Raw genomic sequence first — 22888 nt, forward strand, 5'->3', positions numbered from 1 at the left:
CCAATTCATAAGAGAAAAATTAGTCCCCCTTAATACTATAAACTGGTACCATGCTGTATATCGGTATATTTGCTTAAGATAAATTCTGCAAACCTGCCGTTGCACCATTGATTCTATTTCTGCTCCCATTATGAAAACAGCCTGAAAAATGTTTTTCTGTTATCTTACACCAATTATTATTGCAAAAACTAATTGATCGTCAAGCTGCCACATGGAATTTGGTGTAAAGGAAAAGCTTGACTTACACATTCCCCTGCTATTACACTAAACAGGTGTCAGTGACTTAAGCAAGGTCACAGTAAATACCTTGATAGGCAAGTTCATTATCATGAAGTACCAAACCATACTGTTTTTTATGCAATGCACATGTTTGGTCTAGCTCTATCTACTATAACAAGAATTTTGCTATAAGTAGAAATTTCATTTTGACACACAAATAAATGGGTTCAAATGTGTAAATAGTTAGATGAAAAAGGGGCATTGCATTGTTAATAATAAATAAAGTTTGTTTGGCCATGAGAAATACATGATTCACCTGTAAACCTTACTCTTTTCTTGACACAAGTTAAAGAGAAGAAAAAAATATGAGAGAGTGACATTGAAAGCAAGACATAGTGATATTCAAGTGTTGATCATCAGAATTCATCAGAGAATTAACGGTGTGTATTTCTTTTAACTTAATTCTTTTTCTTTTTCAACCTTGAAAGACTAAGTTTCGGGCTCAGATCATTTAACAACGTTACCACTCTATAAAAGAGACATCTTGTTTTTATTTCCATTTTAACTTTTTATTTGAAAATTATGCATTATCTAATGTACTAATGTTAATAACCACTATCATATGTGGAAAATCTACCTAGTTTACACTTCTGTTCTGTTTTATGTCTTGTCACACTTTTCATTTGTGGCTGTTAAACTGTTGCAAACAAAGAAACGAAAAAACCTATGTTAGGGTTGATGCTTACAATTTAGAGTAGCTAGCTAGTTAGCTAGGCTTATCTTATCAACTATAATTAACTTCCCAACAGTAGGATGTTTTCTTGGGGGAAAAAAGAACTGCCCATTTCCAGAAATATTTCCCCCTTTGCACATCCTACATATTCCAAACAATTATCAGTTCAGCTAAGTAATCTTTGATTTTGATCTTGGCCGTTACCTCTACACATTTTTCATTATTTTAGGTCATGCTAACTTTTTTCCGGTAGTTTTAATGCGTATGGTATACATTTTGAGGAATCGTATAGGCACCTATAAGTGACAGTATTTAGGATTTAAGTTTTCAGACACGTATCGAATTGTCACGGCTACTCCGAGATAATTATAGCCTTCACAAAAATTATGCTTTTTCTTCATGATTCACACATGTTATGTTTCAAGTAAAAACTTAAGGTTATAAAACGGATGATAAAAAAAACAAGAAAAATAAAATTCATTAATGTCATTGCCCGGGACTGATGAAAGCTATGTTTAACTGAACCATCCTTTAATTTATTTATTTTTCTAAACCCTCAAAGCTATAAAAAGAGTTTCGTTTCATTTCATTTCATTTAGTGTGCATCAAATGATATGTGCAGTTTTGAAACAAGTTATACGTTTTACAGACACTATAAATTTACTCCAATTGTCTTCTGTTTCTCTCCTCTTGTCTTTTCATGAAGGCTGTGAGTATTGAGAAATTACTCCAGCTGGGAAAGACAACAGCATTGTTCGGATTCTGGCAGCAACCTTCATCCACTAAGAAAATGCGAGGAAAAAATTTGCCCAGTAAAGTTGTTGTTATCCTATGCATTGCAAGTTTTCTTGCCGGTTCGCTTTTTACTAACCGGGCAAACTGGAATCGGACATCATCTTCTGAGAGTAACAATGAGCATGGTGGTAACAGACATCCGATTGCAACTGTAGATCATCTGGAGAATAAGCAACTTTCAGAAATCAAGACTGCAGATTGTGATCACAAAAGGGTAAGTTATTTTTTTTTCTTTTCTTCGTAACCTGTGGCATTCAAATTTGCATTAGTGGTGTGTGTGCACCGTTGGATTGCAGCAGCATTCATTTCAATGGAATAAATGAATGCTGCTGGAAGAAACTCCAGATTAGCTCATGTGTCCACTGGAGGAAAAAAAAACCGTAAAAACGTCGTTCATAATCTAATTGAAATTGTTCTTGAATATTAGAAACTGGCTGAAGGAGATCCTGGAGATGTCATGGGAGAAGTGACAAAGACCCATGACGCAATTCAGTAAGTCCATTCCTTTACAAAAAATTTGGTTACTAGCTAGATTTTTACCATGTAAGTTGGCTTATAGTTTACCACTTAGTTACTGACATATGGTAATTTTTGGTAGATCACTTGAAAAAACAATGTCAAAGCTGGAGATGGAATTGGCAGTGAACCGTATGTACCATAATAATGATCCTGCAACGCACGAGGACGCTAGTAAAAACCGTACTCTGCAGAAAGCTTTTGTTGTCATCGGTATTAATACTGCATTTAGTAGCAGAAGGCGTAGAGACTCTATTCGCGAGACATGGATGCCCACAGGTACATAAACTTGCCCAAAATTGCTGTCATTTCAATAGAGTATGCCTGTTAAAGTATGCGCCTGTGGAATCCAACTTAACCATTTCCCAATGTTTGTTATGAGTTTATAAGCAATGTGGAATTATCAATGCAGGAGAGAAATTGAAGAAATTGGAAAAGGAGAAAGGGATTGTTATCCGATTTGTCATAGGACACAGTTCGACTCCAGGTGGTTATCTTGATAGAGCAATTGATGCTGAGGAAGCACAGTACAAAGATTTTCTTAAACTTCAGCATGTGGAGGGTTACCATGAGCTGTCTGCTAAGACTAGGACTTACTTCTCCGTGGCGTCTTCTATCTGGGATGCTGATTTCTACATGAAGGTGGACGACGATGTTCATGTCAATTTGGGTGCGTCTTCTTTCCCCTATAATTCTTGCACTTCTATTTAAAAAGAAAAATCTTATACATTTGCTTCCTTCTAGTGATTTATTTTTCTTTTTTGTATAGGTATGCTTGTAACTAGATTGGCCAAACACAGATCTAAACCAAGAGTGTATATTGGGTGCATGAAGTCTGGTCCAGTTCTATCTCAAAAGTAAGTTGGTTTCTAGGAATTCCTTATTTTTCATATGCTAGACTAGGCCAGTGGCTCACCTTCGCCTAATATGTACTACTGTGGGGTGATGCAGGGGAGTGAAGTATCATGAACCAGAGTTCTGGAAATTCGGAGAAGAAGGGAATAAGTACTTCAGGCATGCAACTGGTCAAATCTATGCCATCTCTAAGGATCTTGCTGCATATATCTCTATCAATTCGTAAGCTTTGTGTTTCTTTCTACGTACTAGTTTTGCTGGTTTAAGAGGGCAGTCTATGTGATTTTATCCTCTGAGGGTTTGAATTACTTGAGTGCAGGCCTATACTGCACAAATTTGCAAATGAGGATGTTTCGCTTGGATCATGGCTCATCGGCTTGGAAGTCAACCACGTTAACGATCGCTCTATGTGTTGCGGGACTCCTCCAGGTATCCATATGTTAAAAGCATTTGCAGCTGTAACAACAATTGCTTTAATGTTGAAGTGAACTAACTCAACAAAATATTTGCAGAATGTGAATGGAAGTCGCTGTCTGGAAACGTGTGTGTTGCATCATTTGATTGGTCGTGCAGTGGAATATGCAAATCTGTAGACAGAATGAAAGATGTGCATACTGCATGTGGTGAAGGGGATGAAGCTGTGTGGAAGGTCGATGATCTCTAGATATCCAACTATGAGCAGAAAAGAAAAAAGAAAATTTCCAGAGTTTTTCTTCTCCCAAGTTATTTAGATTTAGTGGTCTTGTTCCTTTCATGTTGTATTTCTCAGACCAATAGCATTTTAAGGTTTGTATCCTAATCAACTTTCAATATTGTTTACTCAGTACTTTTCCTGTGTATGCTTTTTACTGGTATGTTCAACCTACAAGCCTGTCTGGATCTGTGTTAATCAGGCAAATCTTTGTAGACACAAAAAGTTTCGTGATAAGTAAATAGAATGAAAATCTAGAAAGATGAAATTATAATAGAGTGAAACTAGAAGTATAGACTAATGAATCTACAATTACATAAACCATCTGCAAGCACACATTGATGTGTATACGTCGAGCACAAAGGTTGACATTAAAACTGACTTAGTTTCACCATCCAAATTGTTCAAGTGCAAGCAGAGGAATAATTTGAGAGGCAGAGAGAGAGAAGGTCAAGAGATGAACATCAACACTTCTTTACTCTTCTGTTTCGCCACCAGCCCCTTTTAGATGCAAGTGCTTCTCCCTCCTCTGGAAATCTGTTAATCCTTTACCGCTGCCAGTTACACCAACTTTTCCCTTTGGATCTTCTGGTGACTTGAAAATGCTTTCACGTTTGCGGCCAGTGAAGAAACCGGTCTGGAATATCATGAAAAATTTGAACACCATAAGTTCCCGAAGGAAATATAAATCAAAGTAAACTTCAAGAGCAAGAGTTGTGTATTTGATGGAAGCCAGGAAATCACATGCAGGTGAAAAAGATAGTTGGGGCCCTAACCTTTTTAGCCTGCCCTTTAGTTGTCTGAAATTGCTGCCAAGCATTCTGGCGCTTATTCTGTGTGACTTCAAGCTGCTCAAACCTATTTTTTGACTTGAAGGCATGTATCTTCTTCCGCTTAGCAGCTTTCTGCAAAAAAGAGCAAAAATATAATTAAAAATAAGAGAAAAATCAAAACAAAAACAGCAGAATGTAGAATGCAAATGGGCACCTTCTCCGCTAACCATTATTTTAGATATGAAAAAAAAAAAATTGGTCATGGAGATTTTTTTTCTGTTATCAGGAGCCTTTCCCGAGGTGTCAAGACGCCATATAAAGTGACCAGAGCACAACTTTAAAGAAAGTGTATGTAACTAGAAGTTCTTACCACATCTTCAGAGTCATCAGGGTCTACTTTCAGTTTTGCTGGTAGGGCCTTTGATTGGTAGTCCACAGCAGCTGCTTGTGCAATTTTCCTTTTGAGGGCTTGCTTTGTAGCTTCAGCTTCTTTTTCAGCTTCAACCAAAGCATTGACAACCCCTTCTTGGATTGGCCTAACATTGTCAGGATCCACCTATTCACACCAATGAATGTCAGGAATATCTCAGCAGCGATTAACTTAGGAAGAAAGATCATAACAAGGAATATTGGGAGGACAGAGAACATAAACATTTGAATACGGTATTGTATCAAAAACCATTTAAAGGGAAACATGTTTCAGATTTCTGTGGCTAATGAAGGGATATTTAGCAGATATCCTCCAATTCTACATGAACATACTACCCACACGCGCGCACACTGACACACACAGGTGGGTCATCAGGGGATGTGTCAAAAATAGAAAGAGGAGGTCAAGGAGGCAGAACCTCAAAGGAAATCTACAGCAGGAATCAGAAATTTTTATTATGTCAGTTACTGGTTCCATAGTTTATAAAATAAGGGCACCTAGAATACTTTCTGGCTTCTAAACAAGTACCATATGCAATAATGCATGTAAAACTAAAAATGACTGGTTTGCATTCACATGAAAGTTAAAACACTAACGGTATTCTTCGTCTTTCAATTAGTCTGTGAGATTGAGTAGGGGAAAATATTGTTTAGGCCAGTTGAAAAGCATACAAAAGTAAACATGCAGTCAAAGCTTGCTTCTCTATGCTTGCTATATCATCAGATTATGGCACTAAAACCTACTTTGGAAGGATTCCCAGCTCAAGACAGACAGATTAGATAGTAAATTAGCTAGAACATGTAGTTTGTGGGTTCCGTGTTTATTTCAAGTAAGATGTTGCATGTTTCTTTTCTATCAGATCATATTTCAGGGGCGGGATTTTGGATGTATTACTACACTAAGCAGATGACAGATGTTAATACTAACTGTAGAGTGCGATGATTATACATTTTGCTTTTCTAAACAACCGACACATTATCCAAAATCCAAATGTCTACCTCAGTCTACTCTTCCCGTTTGCTAATCGAGTCCATTACTCCATTTTATCATCTAATGAGAAAGCATAGTTTTCAGAAAACGGTACAATAAAAGAGTAGAGCCAGACAAACCATACCTCTTCTCTGTTACCCCATCCCTCGAAATGCACATAGTACCCATTTGGAGTCAGAGCTTCGACTGTTGCGTCATACCTGAACATTGAACTAATCAAACATACAGAAAGGAAGAAAATGTAAAAAAAATTAAAGAAATAATTAGAAAGATGAGCAGTTTGAATTTCTTTGTTAAGTACATACCATTCTCCATCGTCACTCCAAACAGCCTGCAATTTTGTGCCAACAGGAAACTTCTGAAATGATTCGGACAAGTGGTTTGATGCCTAGGTATACAAATGAGTGTGATAGGCATCAGTAGACAATAAAAGGGATTACAAGCTCTGAAATACAGCTAAGAAGAAATTCTAAACATTTTATCAAAGCAATCGAGTTTTCAACCAACCCTGAATTTTTTTTCCTTTTAAGCAGATATCCACAAAGATTAAAATACAACTTAACAAGTAAAAGCTACCTGTGTATACTCGGAAGCCCCTTCAGATTGGGGCAAACTGGGAGAAGCACCAGCATTGGTCCCACTATCAAGCCCAGTGAATTCACTTTGCTTCGCAGTTGCTAGGAGTTCCTCTGTCAGCGCAATCACCTGCATTACCAAAATGTCTTGCAAACGTAAATCAAAAATGTACTGTTTGAAAAAATCAAGCATTTCATTAAATAATAAACCCCAATTTATATAAATTTCAAACTTATAATCTCAGCATGAATATCCGAATCTCGTGGAAGCAAGCAGGCAGACCATCACGACACATAGCACACCTGCACAGGAACCAAGATACGAGTGATGGGCATCCGTGACTGTTCTAGATATCAAGTCTTCTTTCTTATTTTAACTGTCTCTACTGCTTCCATTCCGGACCAAATGACCAATCTTTTAATATAAGGCTATAAGCACTATCCTCACCTTTTTCAGATATTAACAAAAACAAATACCACCACGGATATTCCTCAGCCATTATGCAGCCAAATCATGCTGCCCTGCTTGAAGACATAATAATTTCTTGAAATATAGCAGAAAGGAGAAAAAAACAAAAGTAAAGGGAATACATCACGAGAGTGTAGGTCATTCTCCTAATAGGTGGTTTCCTAGAATGCCTGTGGCTAAGAAGATCTGAATTTCTAAATGAGCATCTCATCTCATAAACAAATGTCACATATACTATAGTGTCGAAAATTCTCTTATTAGACTCCAGAACTCAACGACAGATGAGAGAACCAACAACAAAGAAAAAGAGAGACAGAAGGTTGAAAGGATACTAAATTAAAATTGACAAAACTCACCTCTTGAAGCTCCTTTTCCATGTCTGCATATTCAGAATTTCCAGGGTCATCCACCAACAGCTCTCGAACCTTTCACATAAAAAAATAAAATAAAAAAAAATCAGTAAAACACTACACTTGGAATACAGATAGTTAAGTTTTCTACTTCATAAATAAACACACTACTGAAATAACACCAAAGATTATGATTCTCTTTTTTCCCGACCCTACTACTTTCCTTATCCTCATGGTAATGGGAAGTGGTTTTCATCCCCCAAAATAACTTGATCCTCATAACAAGATATTGATTTCATATACGTCTTTATCGCCCCTTGAATTGTCAAGACACTGCTAACAAACGCTTGTTTCAGTATATTACCAAACTTTAGACTAGTTTTTTCCAAAAAAAATTCAATAGTTTCTACAATGAACACAAAGGGTCTCTCTAACACACCATCAAACTTGGTCAATCGCTGAAGTTATTTAATTTTTTTACATTGAACACTAAAGGGTATCTCCAAGAACTCTTAACAAAGCTCAATTCATGGAGAAAACAAAAACCCACACACTAATATGTTTCTTTCTAGGTAAAAGTTGGTTAATTGGGATGTATTTTGCCCCCAATTAACAATTGCAATGATTCTCAACAAGTAATCAAAAACCCAACAAGTAAACCCTAATTTACAAGAGATAAAACGATGAAATTGAAAAGAGGGCTTAATATACGAACCTGTTGGAGCTGTTCCTTGTATGTAGAAAGATTGGAACCAAGTTCCTCAATGCTCAATTCTTCTTCTCCTTCCATTCTTCTTCCGGTTTCGTTCTTTGGTTGCTGTGATGGTGGTTTAAGAGATTTCGATTGATTTGTATAGGAAAGGATTCTTCCAAAATCTAGTCTAGTATATAAATCTCGGGTCGGGTCGGGTCTGGTCTGGTGTGATTTAACACTCGGAGCTCGACGGTTAAGGGCTAGCCACCTGTGATGTGATTTTTTGGTACAGCTGAGTCTGGTCCTTAGTCAGACCCAGAAAGCTGAGTCGGTCGGTCAGATTACTGTTTCTTAATTTAGGGTTCCTTATTCTAATTATATTTGGTTTCCGAGTTTAGTTTGATTTCCTTTTTTTCTAGTTATAATGATAGATATTTTATTTGAAGTTCCAAGGGCCTTATTACCAAGTCTTGTCTTTCTTCTCTTCGGTTTCAGACGCAAATTCAATGGAATACCCTAGATGCCCAATTCAAACTCATCTGCTTTCCATGGCCAGAGAGGAAGTCACAGGAAAGTTTAAGACATGCACCGAGGAGGAACTGCAGGAGAAAATGCGCACGCATGTACTGGAAGTTAACCGCAGGCTTATTCAGGCAAGACTTGGTGCCCAGTTGCAACAAATAAATGACTGGAGATTATGGGTATTGTCGGGGGGAGTGGATGATTCTGAGACACGACACGTATCATAAAACAACATTATGCAGATGGATAAGAAGGCCAATGTTATAACTTTAACTGGTCTCGAAATCTTTCCCAAGGTAGGTGGAGAGACCATTGTTGGCAACCTTGATGTCCATGCAAACGGGTTCTTTTATGCAACTTCCAGCCCCAGTTTCCATTTTCGTTTCTTGTGCACAGACGTACAGAGAACTTTCTTTCGAGTTGGAGATGAGAAGATGCCACCTCTGTTGCACTTCCATTTGCATCACCCCGTCAAGGTGGGGGCAAAAATGAGGCAGCATATCCAATTCCATTTGGTGAAGAGGACATCTTATAATGATTCGGAGAATCAAACCAGGGATGGGGAGGACTTCAAGAACTTTGTCAACAAAGTTGAAAGAAAATGGAGTAGGTATATATTTGGTGTTGATGAGGTTCGTAATAAGAATGAATTTCAAGGAAATCTTCCCTCCAAGGCACCAATCGTCTTTGGCCTGACTTATTATGCCCTAGTCGGGCTTGTAGATGAACCTTTCGTTGTGGCATACTATTACGGTACTGCAAGTGACGCGCCATGATTACGCGTTACAGAGTTGCAGGCCAAGTCAGAGTTCCGCCGTAATGGTGCAATGCAAAGCCATAATAGCGCAACGCATGCTATAATAGCGGTATATTGTATAGACTGCCAAGCACTAAGATAGTGGAACCCTGCAGGGCCAATGAAGTGCAAGAGTAGCACTACATTGTAAAGACATTTGGCTAAGTAATGAAGCTTATTGGCCGACACAATGAAGCTTCATTGAAGGTTTGGCAAGACATGGCCAAAGTTGACGGATGCAACATGCGATGTTGGCATCGATGCATATCCATGGAATTGAGTTGGCCCAAGATCAAGGATGATGCAAGAGTGAAGTATAGATCAAGAGTTGGTATATGGAATTAGTTCAAGGCTGGGCAAATCTTGAACAATGCAAACAAGTTGGTAATGCAAGAGTTGCATTGTTGTTGTCAAGATAATTGACGAAGTGAAGCATATATGACGCATGAGTAACTAGAGTGAGCTTAAGGATCTGGCCTCGATGTTTGAAGCATAAAGATTGTTCTTTCATGAGTTTGGAATGATAAAAATGCAGGGACAAGAGAGCTGAACGTTGGTGCAAGACAAAATCCAGTATGGCACAGCAAGTGTGTAATACGGCTCAGGTGGCGGTTACAAGTCAGTTATTGGCTTCACAAACGTGCCAAAGGTGCGATACAAGTTGGAAGGGTTATGAAATGAGTTCATAACCTTAGTAGAGTGTTCCTAACCGTTCAAGACAAGTGTGGCTTCAATCTGCATGACAACACAAAAGGTGGCAGTTGAAAAGCAGATTGGCGGTTATGGAAACTACCCTTTGGGACACATGGATGTTCCATGCAGGTGCAAGCGGTTGCACAAAGTTTTGGCCTGATCCTAGCATGTATAAATAGCTTAGGAATCAATAATGTTAGTGTTGTTCGTTTGATAGAAGAACCACTAATGTATAGAGAGTTTTAGGCATTCACCAAGAGGGTGAATGGCCTGTTTTGGTCCATGAGTTGGACGAATTTTGTAATCTTCCTTTAGTGCAATAAAATGGGTTTGTTGCAGTATATCTTTGTGTTCATTATGTTGTTGGTTTGTGTGAGAATTTTTCAAGTGCATGGCAAGAACCTCTTATGCTTATGGGGGCATGAAGAGTTAGAGAGAAAGAAGAAAAGACTTTCGTTGTGCAATGCCTTATGAGTGAAGGCAGATGCATACTTTGATGCAAGTATGCAAGGCTGAGTGATTTTGGGTGAAGTTGATTCACATAACCACAATCATTGTCGGTCTCATGAAAATTTTAGGCGATTAAATGGGCATGTGACACATACCTAGACAAGATCGAGATTGTAAGTCTGAGGCTTAAACCTGCGGTAATAGATATGATTATCGTTTTTAAGGACTTCAAGCGTGATCTGGTTCACATCAACTCAATTCCCATAGCCGCGCTCGATCTCATAAAAGACCGCTTTAACTTTGCCATGGTGAAGTATTATGAGATTCATAAAGATTTAGACTGAGATTCTATTACGGTACTGCAAGTGACGCACAATGATTACGCGTTACAGAGTTGCAGGCCAAGTCAGAGTCACGCCATAATGGTGCAATGCGAAGCCATAATAGAGCAACGCATGCCATAATAGCGGTATGTTGTATAGACTGTCAAGCACTAAGATAGTGGAACCCTGCAGGGCCAGTGAAGCGCAAAGATGGCGCTACACTGTAAATACATTTGGCTAAGTAATGAATCTTATTGGCTAACACAATGAAGCTTCATTTAAGGTTTGGAAAGACATGGCCAAAGTCGACAGATGCAACATGTGATATTGGCATTGATGCATATCCGTGGAATTGAGTTGGCCCAAACTCAAGGACGATGCAAACATGTAGAATAGACTAAGGATTAGTCTATGCATTAGTTCAAGGCTGGCCAAAGCTTGAACAATGCAAACAAGTTGGTAATGCAAGAGTTGCATTGTTGTTGTCAAGCCAATTGGCGAAGTGAAGCATATATGACGCATGAGTAACTAGAGTGGGCTTAAGGAGCTGGCCTCGATGTTTAAAGCATAAGGATTGTCCGTGCATGAGTTTGGAATGATAAACATGTAGGGCCAAGAGAGCTGAACTTTGGTGCAAGACAGAATCCATTATGGCACAACAAGTGTGCAATACGGCTCAAGTGACGGTTAGGAGTTGGTTATTGGCTTTGCGAGCATCCCAATGAAGTGAGACAAGATAGAATGGTTATAAAGTGAGTTTATAACCATGTGGAAGGTTCATAACCACCAAGAACAGGTGTGGCACCAGTTGGCGTGACAACACAAAAGGTGGCAGTTAGTTGCCGGTTATGGAAACCACTTTTGGGACACATGGTTGTTCCATGCAGGTGCAAGCGGTTGCACAGAGTTTTTGCCTGATCATTAGCTTGTATAAATAGCTTAGGGATCAATAAGTTTAGTGTTGTTCAATTGAGAGAAGAACCACTAATGTAGAGAGAGTTTTAGGCATTCACCAATAGGGTGAATGGCCTGTTTTGGTCCATGAGTTGGACGAGTTTTGTAATCTTCCTTTAGTGCAATAAAATGGGTTTGTTGCAGTAATCTTTGTGTTCTAATGTTGCTGATTTTGTGAGTTTGTCAATTGGTTTGATGCATGGCAGAACCTCTTATGCTTATGGGGGCATGAAGAGTTAGAGAGAAAGAAGAAAAGACTTCCGTTATGCAATGCCTTATGAGTGAAGGCAGATGCATACTTTGATGCAAGTGTGCAAGGCTGAGTGATTGTGGGTGAAGATGATTCACTGAACCACAATCATTGCCGGTCATGTCCCATGAAAATTTAGGCGATTAAATGGGCATGTGACAGATTCCATGGTGAAAGGGATAGCAGATTCTCCGAGGGATTTCCTCACAAATGGGTGGATGGTTATATTATGGTCTTGAGGATGGTGCTAACACAAAGTTGTACGATTATTACTACGAGAAAGTAGAAGTCAAGGAACGTGAATTGGATGATGAAGGTGAAGAAATTGAAGCATACTGTGGATCACACAATGATGGCGAAGAAAGTGACACATTGGAGGAATGCGGGGAGCAATGAATCAGGCAGGTAGAGATGAAGAGGCGAGTTCAGGCTAAAGCAGTCACAAGTATCTTTGCTGCTACCTTAGTTTATACTTTGTTAATGTATGCTTAACAAGGAATCTGGAGATCGCATATATTTTACTTGAATGAACTAGAACTTTCATGTTTTCTTTTTTGTTCTAAATTGGAATGCTAAGAGCAACTTTCAAAAGGTAGAATGAAGTTTATTTATTTTTCATGGGAAATCCGTAAAGATATAGGTAGAATGAAATTTTCATACATAGTGAACAGAAAACTGGAATGTTGAGGAAAAATTGGAATCCAAAATGCTTAGATTTCATACTTTAAGCTTAAGGTGCAGACAAGTTTAAGATATGGGTTATATGAAAGGCTTACCATTTGACCAAATGCAAAGTGTCGAGGTTATATAAATTTGTGAGTGGAGGGATTCCAATTCTTAACCGGCTCATAAAAGGAATCCAGAAACTCGGATAAGCGCGTTTTGTTTTAGTCCCACAGCGCCCATATTAGACAAGAAAGACTGATTTAAATAGCCTGAGCTTTCACCTTAGCTCGTCCCTTCGGGGACATCCGATAAAATTGGAACGATACAGAGAAGATTAGCATGGCCCCTGCGCAAGGATGACACGCACAAATCGAGAAATGGTCCAAATTTTTTGCAGGTTTTGTTGGAAATGGGCGTTTCTGTTGATGGTTTGGGTTTGTTATTAGAATGCAAAGAGAAGGATTTGAGCGGACGGAGTTTACTACACGTATGTGAGTGCTTTGAATGCTTGTAAAGGAAATGACTGTCATATGTTTATGACGTTTGTGTCAAAACTTTTAGAACGACGTTTCATTTTGAGAGATTCAAACTTATTCCATCATTTTGTCATATGTTGTTATAAGGATTACAGGTGAAGGATCTATATGCTTGTTCAACTCACAGGTTTTACCAGTGCTTGGTGACATTAAAGGCTTGGCATCTTAAATTTGAAGGATGAACTACCTGGTTCGTCCAGTAAGATTCTGGCATGAATTTTCTCAACACCTTGGCATGAATTTTCTCTTTTGACTGGGAGTTACAAGGCCATACCGTACATATAGCCTAGTAGCTATTATTCAGTTTGGATCATTTGAGATGCAGCAAAGTACCAAGGTTGGAAACAACAAAACATTTGAATTTGAAAATTGTTGGGTTCCTCTGAAAAGAGAAACCCTCCCAAAATAGGCGTATGCCGCTTATATATGGCAAGCACACGGTATTCTTTAGTAAAAGGCGAAAGAATAGTTCGCTTTGTGCTTACGACACGGCTGCGTAAATTTTTTGCAAGAGGGAAGAATTAGTTATATAAAGAGCATTTTGATAGAACTGCCCTTTCTATTCTATGTGGGATTAATCCCCACATATTACGAAGTTTCAAGACTCTCAACTGAGACTTAACTGTCGCCCAAACATTTTTTTCACAGTTGGTCTTAGCAAGGTATCAGTCGCATCGTAACACAAACTAGAGTAAGATAAATACTGATGCAAATATGAATAACTGAAAAATCTCAGAGCTGGTGGTGTAGGGAGTTTCAAATCCCACAGCCAACAGCAATTGGAACCCAATGCAGGAATGCACGCAGAATTTGATTATCAGATTTTCCAATAAAGTACTTCTGCTGAATAGATGCATTATCCATCATAGTTCCAGCTTGTTTTGTGGATCTGGTAAGGATACTGCCATAGTTCCAGAGAAGATTAGAGAAATGGTCCAAATTTTTTTGGTTTTTTTACCTGCCTATGAAAAGATAGCTTCTTCTCCATTGTTTGTCATTTGCTTCAATTTGAACATCTCTGGCGAGGTGGCAGGAGTTTTCCCTTTTGAATCGGTAACTTCTGAAAAATAAAATCTATGGTAACTGGTTTCATTTATTATCAGTTTCTTCTGACTGACAAAGGTAAGTGAACATGCGTTGGTAATGTTTAAAGTGAGATTTACTTGATCATGCAGGTAAACTGCCATGCTGATCATAAATGCAAGTGCAAAGTGTAAGTTTCATCAATTCTAGGCTTGGTCAAAACATATGAAGAACTAAACTGCATACATTTTCGTCTATCGAAGAAGAGGAATGCTGAAGAGAATAATAAGAAGATCTCTTTAGGTATTTTTGAAACTTTGGTTTTGTTAAAATTTGTTTATTTATTGGCTTTTGTTTACTTGTTCAGATGATTTTTGAGGTTTAGATTTGAGTTTTATGTAGAATTTGGATTCATTAATGTTGGTCTTTTCAAATTTTGCAACGTAACTTCTTATTGTGTTGTGCTTTGATATTAGCTGCGGTTTGGGGTTTACCTTCATATATTACTTTTAAAGTTGGAGGCTTACTCGCAACATAATTTATAAGCTTGCTGTTGTCTTTGGACTTTGCGAGAGAACTCCTGCTCCGTTCTCTACCACATTAATACCCGCATTTCCTTTTTCCTGTTGTGAGAAAATCGCTGAAGTCCCCTTATCAATGCCCCGGCAATTATTCCAGGCCTGCTTCACTAGCACCCATCTATTTCTCCATTTGGATCTCAAATCATTTGATCTCTAGTTCTTCCCAGAAAGAATCACCCGACGTTATGAGGGATACAACATTCTGCTTAGTCATGTTTTGAAAATTGAGATGCTAACTAACTGGTGCAGGTTCCAGTTCTGAAAAGAGCACAGAAATACAACATTCTGTAAGGTTTTTACTAAACGGGAGAATAGCGCTCAAATGCACCATGTCAGACCTGTTTCAAACTGCGTCACAAGGAAGAAGCCTGAATGTTTTTATTAGTTATGGTGCGCCAGGCAATTTGCAGAAATGCAACGCTTTATATTAGTTTTGGTGGGGTGCGCCAGGCCATTGCAGTAGTGCAACACAAAAGCGACGCTCAGCAAGCTACTGTCATGGGAACTTTTCTCAGCCGTTAAGAATGGAGCTTTTTTCTCAGCCGTTAGATTTCAACAACTCATTTTAAATCTACGGATAGAAAAAGACGCAATTTTTAATGACGTTTTTGTAACGCTATTTTTATTAGCGTTTAGCGCTATTTTTATTGGCGTTCAGATGGATTCCACGATTGCTTGGATTTTCTGTGGAAGACCTCAACTTGGAAGCCACTAGACTTGACATTCCATGATTTTCCACACTTGGAATAGTTTGGATTCCACCATAAGACTTGCTCTTAGCAATATTCCAAACATAATGTTGCTTACGATATCAAGGCCTTTCTTTCATTTCAGCGGCTATGTTTGATGTAAAGTTTATTTGGAGAATAATTTGCTTAATATTCCGTAATTGATATTTTAAGCTGACATATATTTGATCTAAAATGAGTCTAGTAAATAGTAACTAGCTTGATGGGAGGATCAACCCCTTCTCTAAAGAGATATTGTTGGTCACAGAGGATGACGATGGTTTCCTATTTTGGTACTCTTTTCTAGAGACATCATATTATAAACACGCATTGACAGTCAACTCCTAAAATCAGGACTCTGCAGGATAAATATAATTCAATTTCCAAATCACACATAAAGAAAAACAAGCAACTAGGAAAAGCTCCTGCAAATATTAGAGAATAATCAGAAGAACAGAGATATAAATCGACCATTAGAGGTAGAAATTTGGTCTACCTCTCCTCCACCACAGGATCTAATAGGGACGGGTTTTAAGATGTTAGTGGGGCCCCTCCACCACAGGATCTAATAGGATGGGGTTTTAAGATGTTAGTGGGGCCTGCACAATTTTGTTGGATGGTTGGATTTCATTGGTCCACAACAATTGGACTATGAAATTTGGTCTTACCATTAGCTTTGGTACATTTAACTAAAAAAAAAGAGCTTAGAGATCTTCCTAGAGAAATGAACTTGAACAGCATAAAAGACAACCTGATGTGCCTCTGGATACTAAAGCCACACCAAGAAAAAACATGACATAATGAAAGAGGTCAAAGAAATTCTGAAGCAGTATATAATTTTGTTCAATCCATGTTCAGCATCACACACGCCGCCTACCGGAGGTACTCTGGAACCGGAGGATGCTCTCAGTTTTATGCTCAAGGTTCTACATCAAAATCAAATCAAATGGCTCACAAGGAACTTCAATTCATCAGGCATTTGAAGCTCAGGTGTAATATTCACCACCTCAACAGCACATATGACATGACTGAACAGCTTCTAGTAGTTACAGTTTCCGGTGCAGAATTTTTCACCAAATTTAATTTACCAGTAAAGATCATTCTTGAATACGTTTTCCCAAAATTTCTTTATGAGCAGAGTGCAGAGTAATAAAGAACATATGCTAACAACAAATATATCCTTGGTGAAACAAGGAAATTAAATGAAGTTTTTAGTCAAGAATCTCAACTCAGAAAATGTGGTGCCGTTATTAGACTCCAGTCTCGTTAAATTCACCAGGCACCTCTACAAGCACTACAATACCCACCACCAATTCACTTCCATGTTTTACCTTGGTGACCTTAGTGATCTAGACCAACACAGCAAAACCACCAAACGCCATACCAAAATTTCAATATCAATCATGTTGGAGCCTACAAATCATAACATTCGGATTGGAAAAAAAAACCTGTATCAAAATCAAAATGAAACCAATATCATGAACTTGTTCAAAAGCTGTAAATGAGCAACAACAGCATATAGCTTCCTAAACAGGACCAACATCAGATTCTACATGATAAATACAGTTCCCTTCCCACACAGCTATGAAAAAGCACCTACAAAAAGAAGAAATCAGAAAGAAGAATAGAGATATAAATACCCTAGGATTCCCTTACCAAATCATACTCAGCAGAAAGAAACGAAACAAGATTTGCAAACAGAAAAGGAAGAAACAAATCAAACTGCTGAGTGACATACAAACATGTCCACCAGTTATCCGAACACATCAGATAACAGAACAAGGAGGAGGAGAATAGTTGAAAGTGGAAAATCAAAACGTGATACAGTTGTAAGTAAACTAAAGAACTGCAAAAAAATGTATTAAACATAGTTTCCCCAAGGGGTTCACCCAGTAAACAAATTGAATAACACCATCATAAGCTTCTCAAATCAGACATAAATAGTAACACATTCTCATTAATTTCATACATGCATCTACAGAAAGATACAAAATCATATTTCAGCTCTCTATTAAGAATTTTGTGATTGTGAAGCAGAACTGGCACAAGAATTTTGACCTTCTGAGGATAGTACGCTTCTTTGTTCATAAGTACCCTTGATAATATTAGGATACATATATTGACCAAAAAAAGCAAACCTTAGAAGGCTTAAATAGGCTTCAAGAGGTAGCAGCCTTCAAAGGATAATAACAGACCTAATAATCCTTCCTGACACCCAACAACTCGTTTAACTCCTCTCCTAGTTCTTGTTTAATTGCCTAAACCCAAGAGAAAAACTAAAAATTCACAAGTTTAAACAACTGATACTTCTAAACTCAAAACCAAATGAACAAGCGGCAGAGCCAGCATAGGCCACATGCAACTAATTCTTTTGGCGCTGGCTCTCAAAGCGTATTTTGACCTTCTGAGGATTGTAACCTTCTTTGTTCATAAGTACCCTTGATATTAGGATACATATATTGACCAAAAAAAACAAACCTTAGAAGGCTTAAATAGGCTTCAAGAGGCAGCAGCCTTCGAGGGACAATAACAGAGATATCATCATAAAATATACAAGCACTAACAACAGAGAAAATCCTAAACAGGACCAAAGTAAGATTCTACAAAATAAATACAATTCCCTTCCAAATTCTCAGAAAAAGAAAGTTAGAGCAAAATCGCAGAGGTATAAATACCCTCAGATTCCCTTCCAAATCATACACACAGCAAAAAGAAACGAAGCAATTACCAAGATGTAGCAAAAACTCAACAAAAACAAAGGTATTTCAGGCCAAATCAATATGAAATAATGCCTCAGTTAGATCCATTATTGTCACACGACTATAGTTTCCCCAAGGGGTTCTCCCTGTAAACAGGGTCTCAGTTCCACTACATCTCTACTAATTGGATAACATCATCATAGGCTGCTCAATTAACACTCTCATAAATCTTTATAAAAGTGCTTGTATAAAGATCCTTCAACCATCAACATCTCTCGGTAATACTGGTTCTTGTGACAGCACTTAAAGTATGATTTCTAATGGTGGAGTTTCAGTGCGTTAAATTGCTGGTACAAGAAGGCAAATTAGTGCAGAAATATCAGCTCAAAATCAATGTTGTCGACAATTCAGCACTGAAATCACTATTCTAAATAAATTGGAAAATAGGCTCAGAAAAATAAAAATGAAATCAGCCACTCTACGTTGTTGCCTAATTTGTTACCATCGAACTGAAATCAGCGACTCTAATTTGTTGCCTTCAGAAGTTAAATTGGAAAATAGGCTCAGAAATCAGTAATTATTTTTACATCAACAAGCTTTTTAAAGCTCTCAAAGTTTGATGGTATAATTTTAGTCATCACAGCCTCCAATTCTTTGATGATAAAGAAAAAATAAAATAAATAGTCTCAGAAAAAATAAAATAAATAGTTAAACTGAAAAACAGATACAGCCTCAGAAAATTGTTAAAGACTCATCAATGAGTAGATCTCTCAGATGCTACGGACAATATCTAACATCATTGGCTAGACTGTTTCTATACAAAGAATGAAACGAAAACTAATAGCACAAACAACACAAACGCGATGAAACGTAATATTTAACCAGATGGGGAAAACAGCAGCAGGAGGAGATCAAAAACAGTCTCAATTTCAATAGAAGTTTTTTGGTTTAGTAGGAAGAAACGAAATCAAACTGCTGCATTACGGCACTTCCTACCTAAGGATTATCATTCAACCACAAATCAAAATACAAACAAAGACATTGAAAGTCGAAGGAGAAACTTTAACTAATACGAAGAAGAAGCTTTCGCTAGACAACACACACTCTATTGGTTGTTTCAGTCATATGCCCACCACTTTCCCGAATACACCAGTTAACAGGACATGAGAATACACCAGTTAACAGGTCATGGAGAATAGCCGAAACATTACCAAGATGTAGCAAAAACTTACGAAAAAAAGGTATTTCAGACCAAATCAGTATGAAATAATGCCTCAGTTAGATCCATTAAGCTCACACGAATATAGTTTCCCTAAGGGGTTCTCCCTGTAAACAGGGTCTTAGTTCCACCACATCTCTACTAATTGGATAGCATCATCATAGGCTGCTCAATTAACACTCTCATAAAATCTTTATAATCTTTATAAAAGTTTCATACACACATCTATAAAAAGAAAAACAAAACTAGGCTCAGACATATTTCAGCTCTCTCTATCAATAATTTTCTGAAGCAGAACTGGCATAAAGCTGTGTGATGATCATGACAGCATAAATTCAATCACACAACTGAATTAAATATCTAACACGGGATGGTTTAGTCTATCAATAACAGCTCATATCAAGAAATTCAACCAATTTTACCTTTTCAGCTTCATAGATTACTCTCAGAAGCGCGGGTATTTTGTAATCATAGCCATTTGTGATCATAGACTAATTCATAAACATGTACTCATAATCTGACACATTCAGATTCATAAAACCATCGACATCAAAATAAACCAGCAGGATAGTTGAACACCAAGCAGTTTGATAAAACTAAACTTAAGCAATGTGAATAACGAAATTAAAACCTACAAGCCTCAGAATTGCAGAATATGTCACCAAGGCAATTAAGCCATTCAGTCCCGAAAGATGGTGTTCTTTAAAATTCGATATCCTCACAGGCTATATATACCAAACCATGTAAAAACATAACTAAAGTAAATGTATGTCTCATGGCCAGTCCCAAGAGGTAATGGCCACAACGCAGCTCCCCAAGGCAATGGAATATGAAACCACCTGAGATGGAGATCTTTCGACCATCAACATCTCAGGTTTTCTTTACGACGTTTACAAATGGATTTTACAAACATAAAAAGGTTTGCTCCAATCTATGAAAGAGAGAATTTTTGCCAAAATCTCCCCCGCCGATACAAATCCCTAAACAGATAACTAAAAAACAGATACACCAGAAACATACACATTAAGACGGGAGGAATACAATCATGCGCAGTGAATACAAACATCAATTTACAATATAACTCAAATCCTGATCTATGCTGCTGCTGCTGATTTTGTTTATACTCACAAAACATGATAGTATTTCCTCTCACCTAATTTGGTACTCTTTTCCAGAGATATCATCATAAAACAATGAAAGCCCTAAACAGGATTAAAGCATGAATCTACAGAATTTCCATTTACAAATTACAGCAAAAGAAAATTAGAGAAAAAATTAGAAGATAAATACTAATCTAAGGAGATCGGACTTGCAATTGATCTGAAATCGAAAGAATTCTTTGGAAATTCAGATTCAAACAGATCAAAATCAGTCCGAATTTTCAATAGAAGTTTCTTGGTTTAATAGGAAGAAACGAAATCAAACTGCTGCGTTTAAGAGTGTCATACGGCACTATCTTTTGGGTTCGCTTCCTCATTGGGATTAATCAATCAACTAAAAATCAAGAAAACATCAAGCGAGAACGAATAAATTAGGTTTTGCAGAGTCGGAAGAGAGAGGGGAACTGATATTGGTAGGTGAAGTAAAGGGGAATTTATATGAGACTAACAACACAAAACCCTAAACCTGGGGTCTTTCCGTCCTGTTCAGGGCTTTACCCTTCGGGCCATTTTAGCAACAAAATCTTTGAACGATTTTTTGGGCACCACTGTTTTCTGGGGGCCATCATTAGATTACGCCACCTTCCCTATAATCATAAGGGGTGTCCTAAAAGGTGGAGATGACTAGTTTACTCTTTAACGGTTTAACCTAATTAAAATTATAACTAATTTATGACTGCTTCTTCCTCTATTCTACAATCTTTCTTCTTCTCTTCTTCATCAATTTATGATCATTTAAACCTGATCATATATAAACCTAATCAAAATCATCAAATTTCCATCGTCGTCGATTCATTGAATTTTCATCATCGATTAATCAATTTTTGTAAACAAACCCATCCATCAGTATTAGTTCTAATTCGTTTTTGATTGAAATTTTGAGCAGTAGTCATTAAAACAAGTTGAATATGGAGGTTATAGTAGTAAGTTCGGTTTGAAGAATTTAGAAAAAAACCATAGTTTTACAACCGAACTTTTAAAGATGAAGAACATGATGAAAACTTCGGCTAAAAATGTTTTTTTGTTCCTAACCGAATGCCTGAGTTCGGTTGAGTCGCAAAAAAAAATTCAAAACCGAACTCTTCTTTGTATAGCCAAATGTTGAGTTCGGTTAAATCACAAAAATAAATTCCTAACCGAACTTCACTCTGAAAACGTATATAATGAGTTCGGTTAAGTCGCAATTTTTTTTGCTAACCGAACAAAGAGTTCGTCAATGTTTTATAAACGTTGTAATCATGTCGAACCTATAGATTTTAAGTGCATGGAAAACTAAGGGTTCGGCTGAATGACTTGTTCGTACAGATTTGGCGAACCTACCGAACTCTATTGTTTAAAGTTCGGCTACATTTGATTTTTCATCGTCTAGCCGAACAAACAAAAACTCCATTAAAGCTCTGGTTCGGTTACTTGTGTATTTAGGATTTAGTAACCGAACTGCATTTGCAGAAAGTTCGGTTACATGTTCTTCATATAATATAACTGAACTATGTTGACCTTGTTAAAAATTTTCTTTACAATTTTCATTTTGAAGATATTTTAGGCCATTTATAGCAACATTAACTAAGTTATAAGCATACCACCCAAATGATGTTTTTTCTCCATATTCACCCATCTCAAAATATATTTTTTTCTCCATCTTCTTCTTCTTCTACTACTTTAGTCACTCAATAATTCAACTTCTTAAAATATCATCAATTTATTTAACCTTAATCAATGATTAATTACACTAACTAATGATTACACAAAAATAATCGGGAGGGTAGTTTTGGTATTAAAATAATTATATGGATAAGGGGTGTCCTCAGATTACTTCAAATAACTTACCAAAAATAAAATGATGGTCCCCTCCAAAAAAAGAGTCGTGCCCCTATTCAATGTCAAAAGAATAAAAAAGATCTTTAGGCATATTCAATGTCAAAAAAAAAAAAAAAAAAATCTATATACGGTGATATCATATAGGATGAAAAAGTTACTTGGAAACAAGCATTTCGAATATCGAAGACTATAGGAAGGTACGCATATTAGGTATGTGTTAGAACATTCTCTTCTGATATAATTCTCACTCAAACTAGATCAAAGTATCGACGAGATCTTTAGAACTATTGTTAGATCTAAAGACGATTTGTGATAATCCATTGTTAACAGACTTCGTTCTGTGTGTGATTGATCACAAGAATATTCAAGTGTAGTTGTGC

General features: G+C 37.3%; 2 protein-coding genes, 1 long non-coding RNA gene, 9 other non-coding genes and 1 pseudogene across 13 annotated transcripts; 2 read left to right on the top strand and 11 right to left on the bottom strand.

The window, feature by feature from the left end:
- The first annotated feature begins 579 nt into the window (after window positions 1-579).
- Window positions 580-3921, top strand: LOC113284365 (probable beta-1,3-galactosyltransferase 8). 2 transcript variants are annotated; one of them, XM_026533807.1, is made up of 9 exons: window positions 580-659; window positions 1659-1961; window positions 2175-2239; window positions 2346-2542; window positions 2676-2933; window positions 3033-3120; window positions 3215-3340; window positions 3438-3547; window positions 3631-3919. In XM_026533807.1, exons 2-9 carry the CDS (start codon window positions 1743-1745, stop codon window positions 3780-3782), a joined length of 1215 nt encoding a protein of 404 aa, XP_026389592.1. In that variant the 5' UTR covers window positions 580-659; window positions 1659-1742; the 3' UTR covers window positions 3783-3919. The 2 variants fall into 2 exon arrangements, with proteins under 2 accessions (XP_026389592.1, XP_026389591.1); XM_026533806.1 differs by lacking the exon at window positions 580-659 and having other exon boundaries at window positions 1559-1961; window positions 3631-3921.
- Window positions 3922-3999: 78 nt separating this feature from the next.
- LOC113284366 (survival of motor neuron-related-splicing factor 30-like) lies at window positions 4000-8235 on the bottom strand. Its single transcript, XM_026533808.1, has 8 exons — window positions 8112-8235; window positions 7403-7471; window positions 6579-6707; window positions 6308-6390; window positions 6127-6202; window positions 4953-5138; window positions 4586-4714; window positions 4000-4446 (listed from the first exon to the last, which is right to left on the bottom strand). The coding sequence occupies exons 1-8, from the start codon at window positions 8184-8186 to the stop codon at window positions 4285-4287; spliced, it is 909 nt and encodes a 302-aa protein (XP_026389593.1). The 5' UTR covers window positions 8187-8235; the 3' UTR covers window positions 4000-4284.
- Window positions 8236-13033: 4798 nt separating this feature from the next.
- On the top strand, window positions 13034-13136 carry LOC113284733. The gene has a single exon (XR_003328355.1). It is a non-coding gene; the product is annotated as a U6 spliceosomal RNA (small nuclear RNA).
- Window positions 13137-13655: 519 nt separating this feature from the next.
- On the bottom strand, window positions 13656-13775 carry LOC113284725. Its single transcript, XR_003328348.1, has one exon. It is a non-coding gene; the product is annotated as a U5 spliceosomal RNA (small nuclear RNA).
- A 2949-nt stretch (window positions 13776-16724) lies between these two features.
- Window positions 16725-21079, bottom strand: LOC113284367. Its single transcript, XR_003328112.1, has 2 exons — window positions 20984-21079; window positions 16725-17060 (listed from the first exon to the last, which is right to left on the bottom strand). It is a non-coding gene; the product is annotated as an uncharacterized LOC113284367 (long non-coding RNA).
- On the bottom strand, window positions 18403-18516 carry LOC113284919. Its single transcript, XR_003328446.1, has one exon. It is a non-coding gene; the product is annotated as a small nucleolar RNA Z278 (small nucleolar RNA).
- LOC113285058 lies at window positions 18871-18957 on the bottom strand. The gene has a single exon (XR_003328567.1). It is a non-coding gene; the product is annotated as a small nucleolar RNA snoR116 (small nucleolar RNA).
- On the bottom strand, window positions 19039-19116 carry LOC113285059. Its single transcript, XR_003328568.1, has one exon. It is a non-coding gene; the product is annotated as a small nucleolar RNA snoR117 (small nucleolar RNA).
- On the bottom strand, window positions 19583-19696 carry LOC113284924. Its single transcript, XR_003328452.1, has one exon. It is a non-coding gene; the product is annotated as a small nucleolar RNA Z278 (small nucleolar RNA).
- Window positions 19775-19864, bottom strand: LOC113284907. The gene has a single exon (XR_003328433.1). It is a non-coding gene; the product is annotated as a small nucleolar RNA Z223 (small nucleolar RNA).
- LOC113285051 lies at window positions 19921-20007 on the bottom strand. Its single transcript, XR_003328563.1, has one exon. It is a non-coding gene; the product is annotated as a small nucleolar RNA U36a (small nucleolar RNA).
- On the bottom strand, window positions 20166-20258 carry LOC113284772. Its single transcript, XR_003328386.1, has one exon. It is a non-coding gene; the product is annotated as a small nucleolar RNA SNORD96 family (small nucleolar RNA).
- LOC113285050 lies at window positions 20951-21012 on the bottom strand (annotated as a pseudogene).
- Window positions 21080-22888: the final 1809 nt, after the last annotated feature.

The sequence above is a fragment of the Papaver somniferum genome, chromosome 5 (genome assembly GCF_003573695.1).
Source record: "Papaver somniferum cultivar HN1 chromosome 5, ASM357369v1, whole genome shotgun sequence".
In the NCBI taxonomy this organism is placed as follows: domain Eukaryota; kingdom Viridiplantae; phylum Streptophyta; class Magnoliopsida; order Ranunculales; family Papaveraceae; genus Papaver; species Papaver somniferum.

Excerpts from the sequence above, each read along its gene's own strand:
- LOC113284365 (XM_026533806.1), top strand. The coding sequence starts at position 1,653 with ATGAAGGCTGTGAGTATTGAGAAATTACTCCAGCTGGGAAAGACAACA. Across the intron at positions 2,543-2,675 it reads CGAGACATGGATGCCCACAG|GAGAGAAATTGAAGAAATTG; the intron begins GTACATAAACTT and ends TTATCAATGCAG. Across the intron at positions 3,548-3,630 it reads GTGTTGCGGGACTCCTCCAG|AATGTGAATGGAAGTCGCTG; the intron begins GTATCCATATGT and ends AAATATTTGCAG.
- LOC113284366 (XM_026533808.1), bottom strand. The coding sequence starts at position 8,186 with ATGGAAGGAGAAGAAGAATTGAGCATTGAGGAACTTGGTTCCAATCTT. Across the intron at positions 7,472-8,111 it reads ACAAGGAACAGCTCCAACAG|GTTCGAGAGCTGTTGGTGGA; the intron begins GTTCGTATATTA and ends TTTATGTGAAAG. Across the intron at positions 4,447-4,585 it reads CTAAAGGGCAGGCTAAAAAG|ACCGGTTTCTTCACTGGCCG; the intron begins GTTAGGGCCCCA and ends ATGATATTCCAG.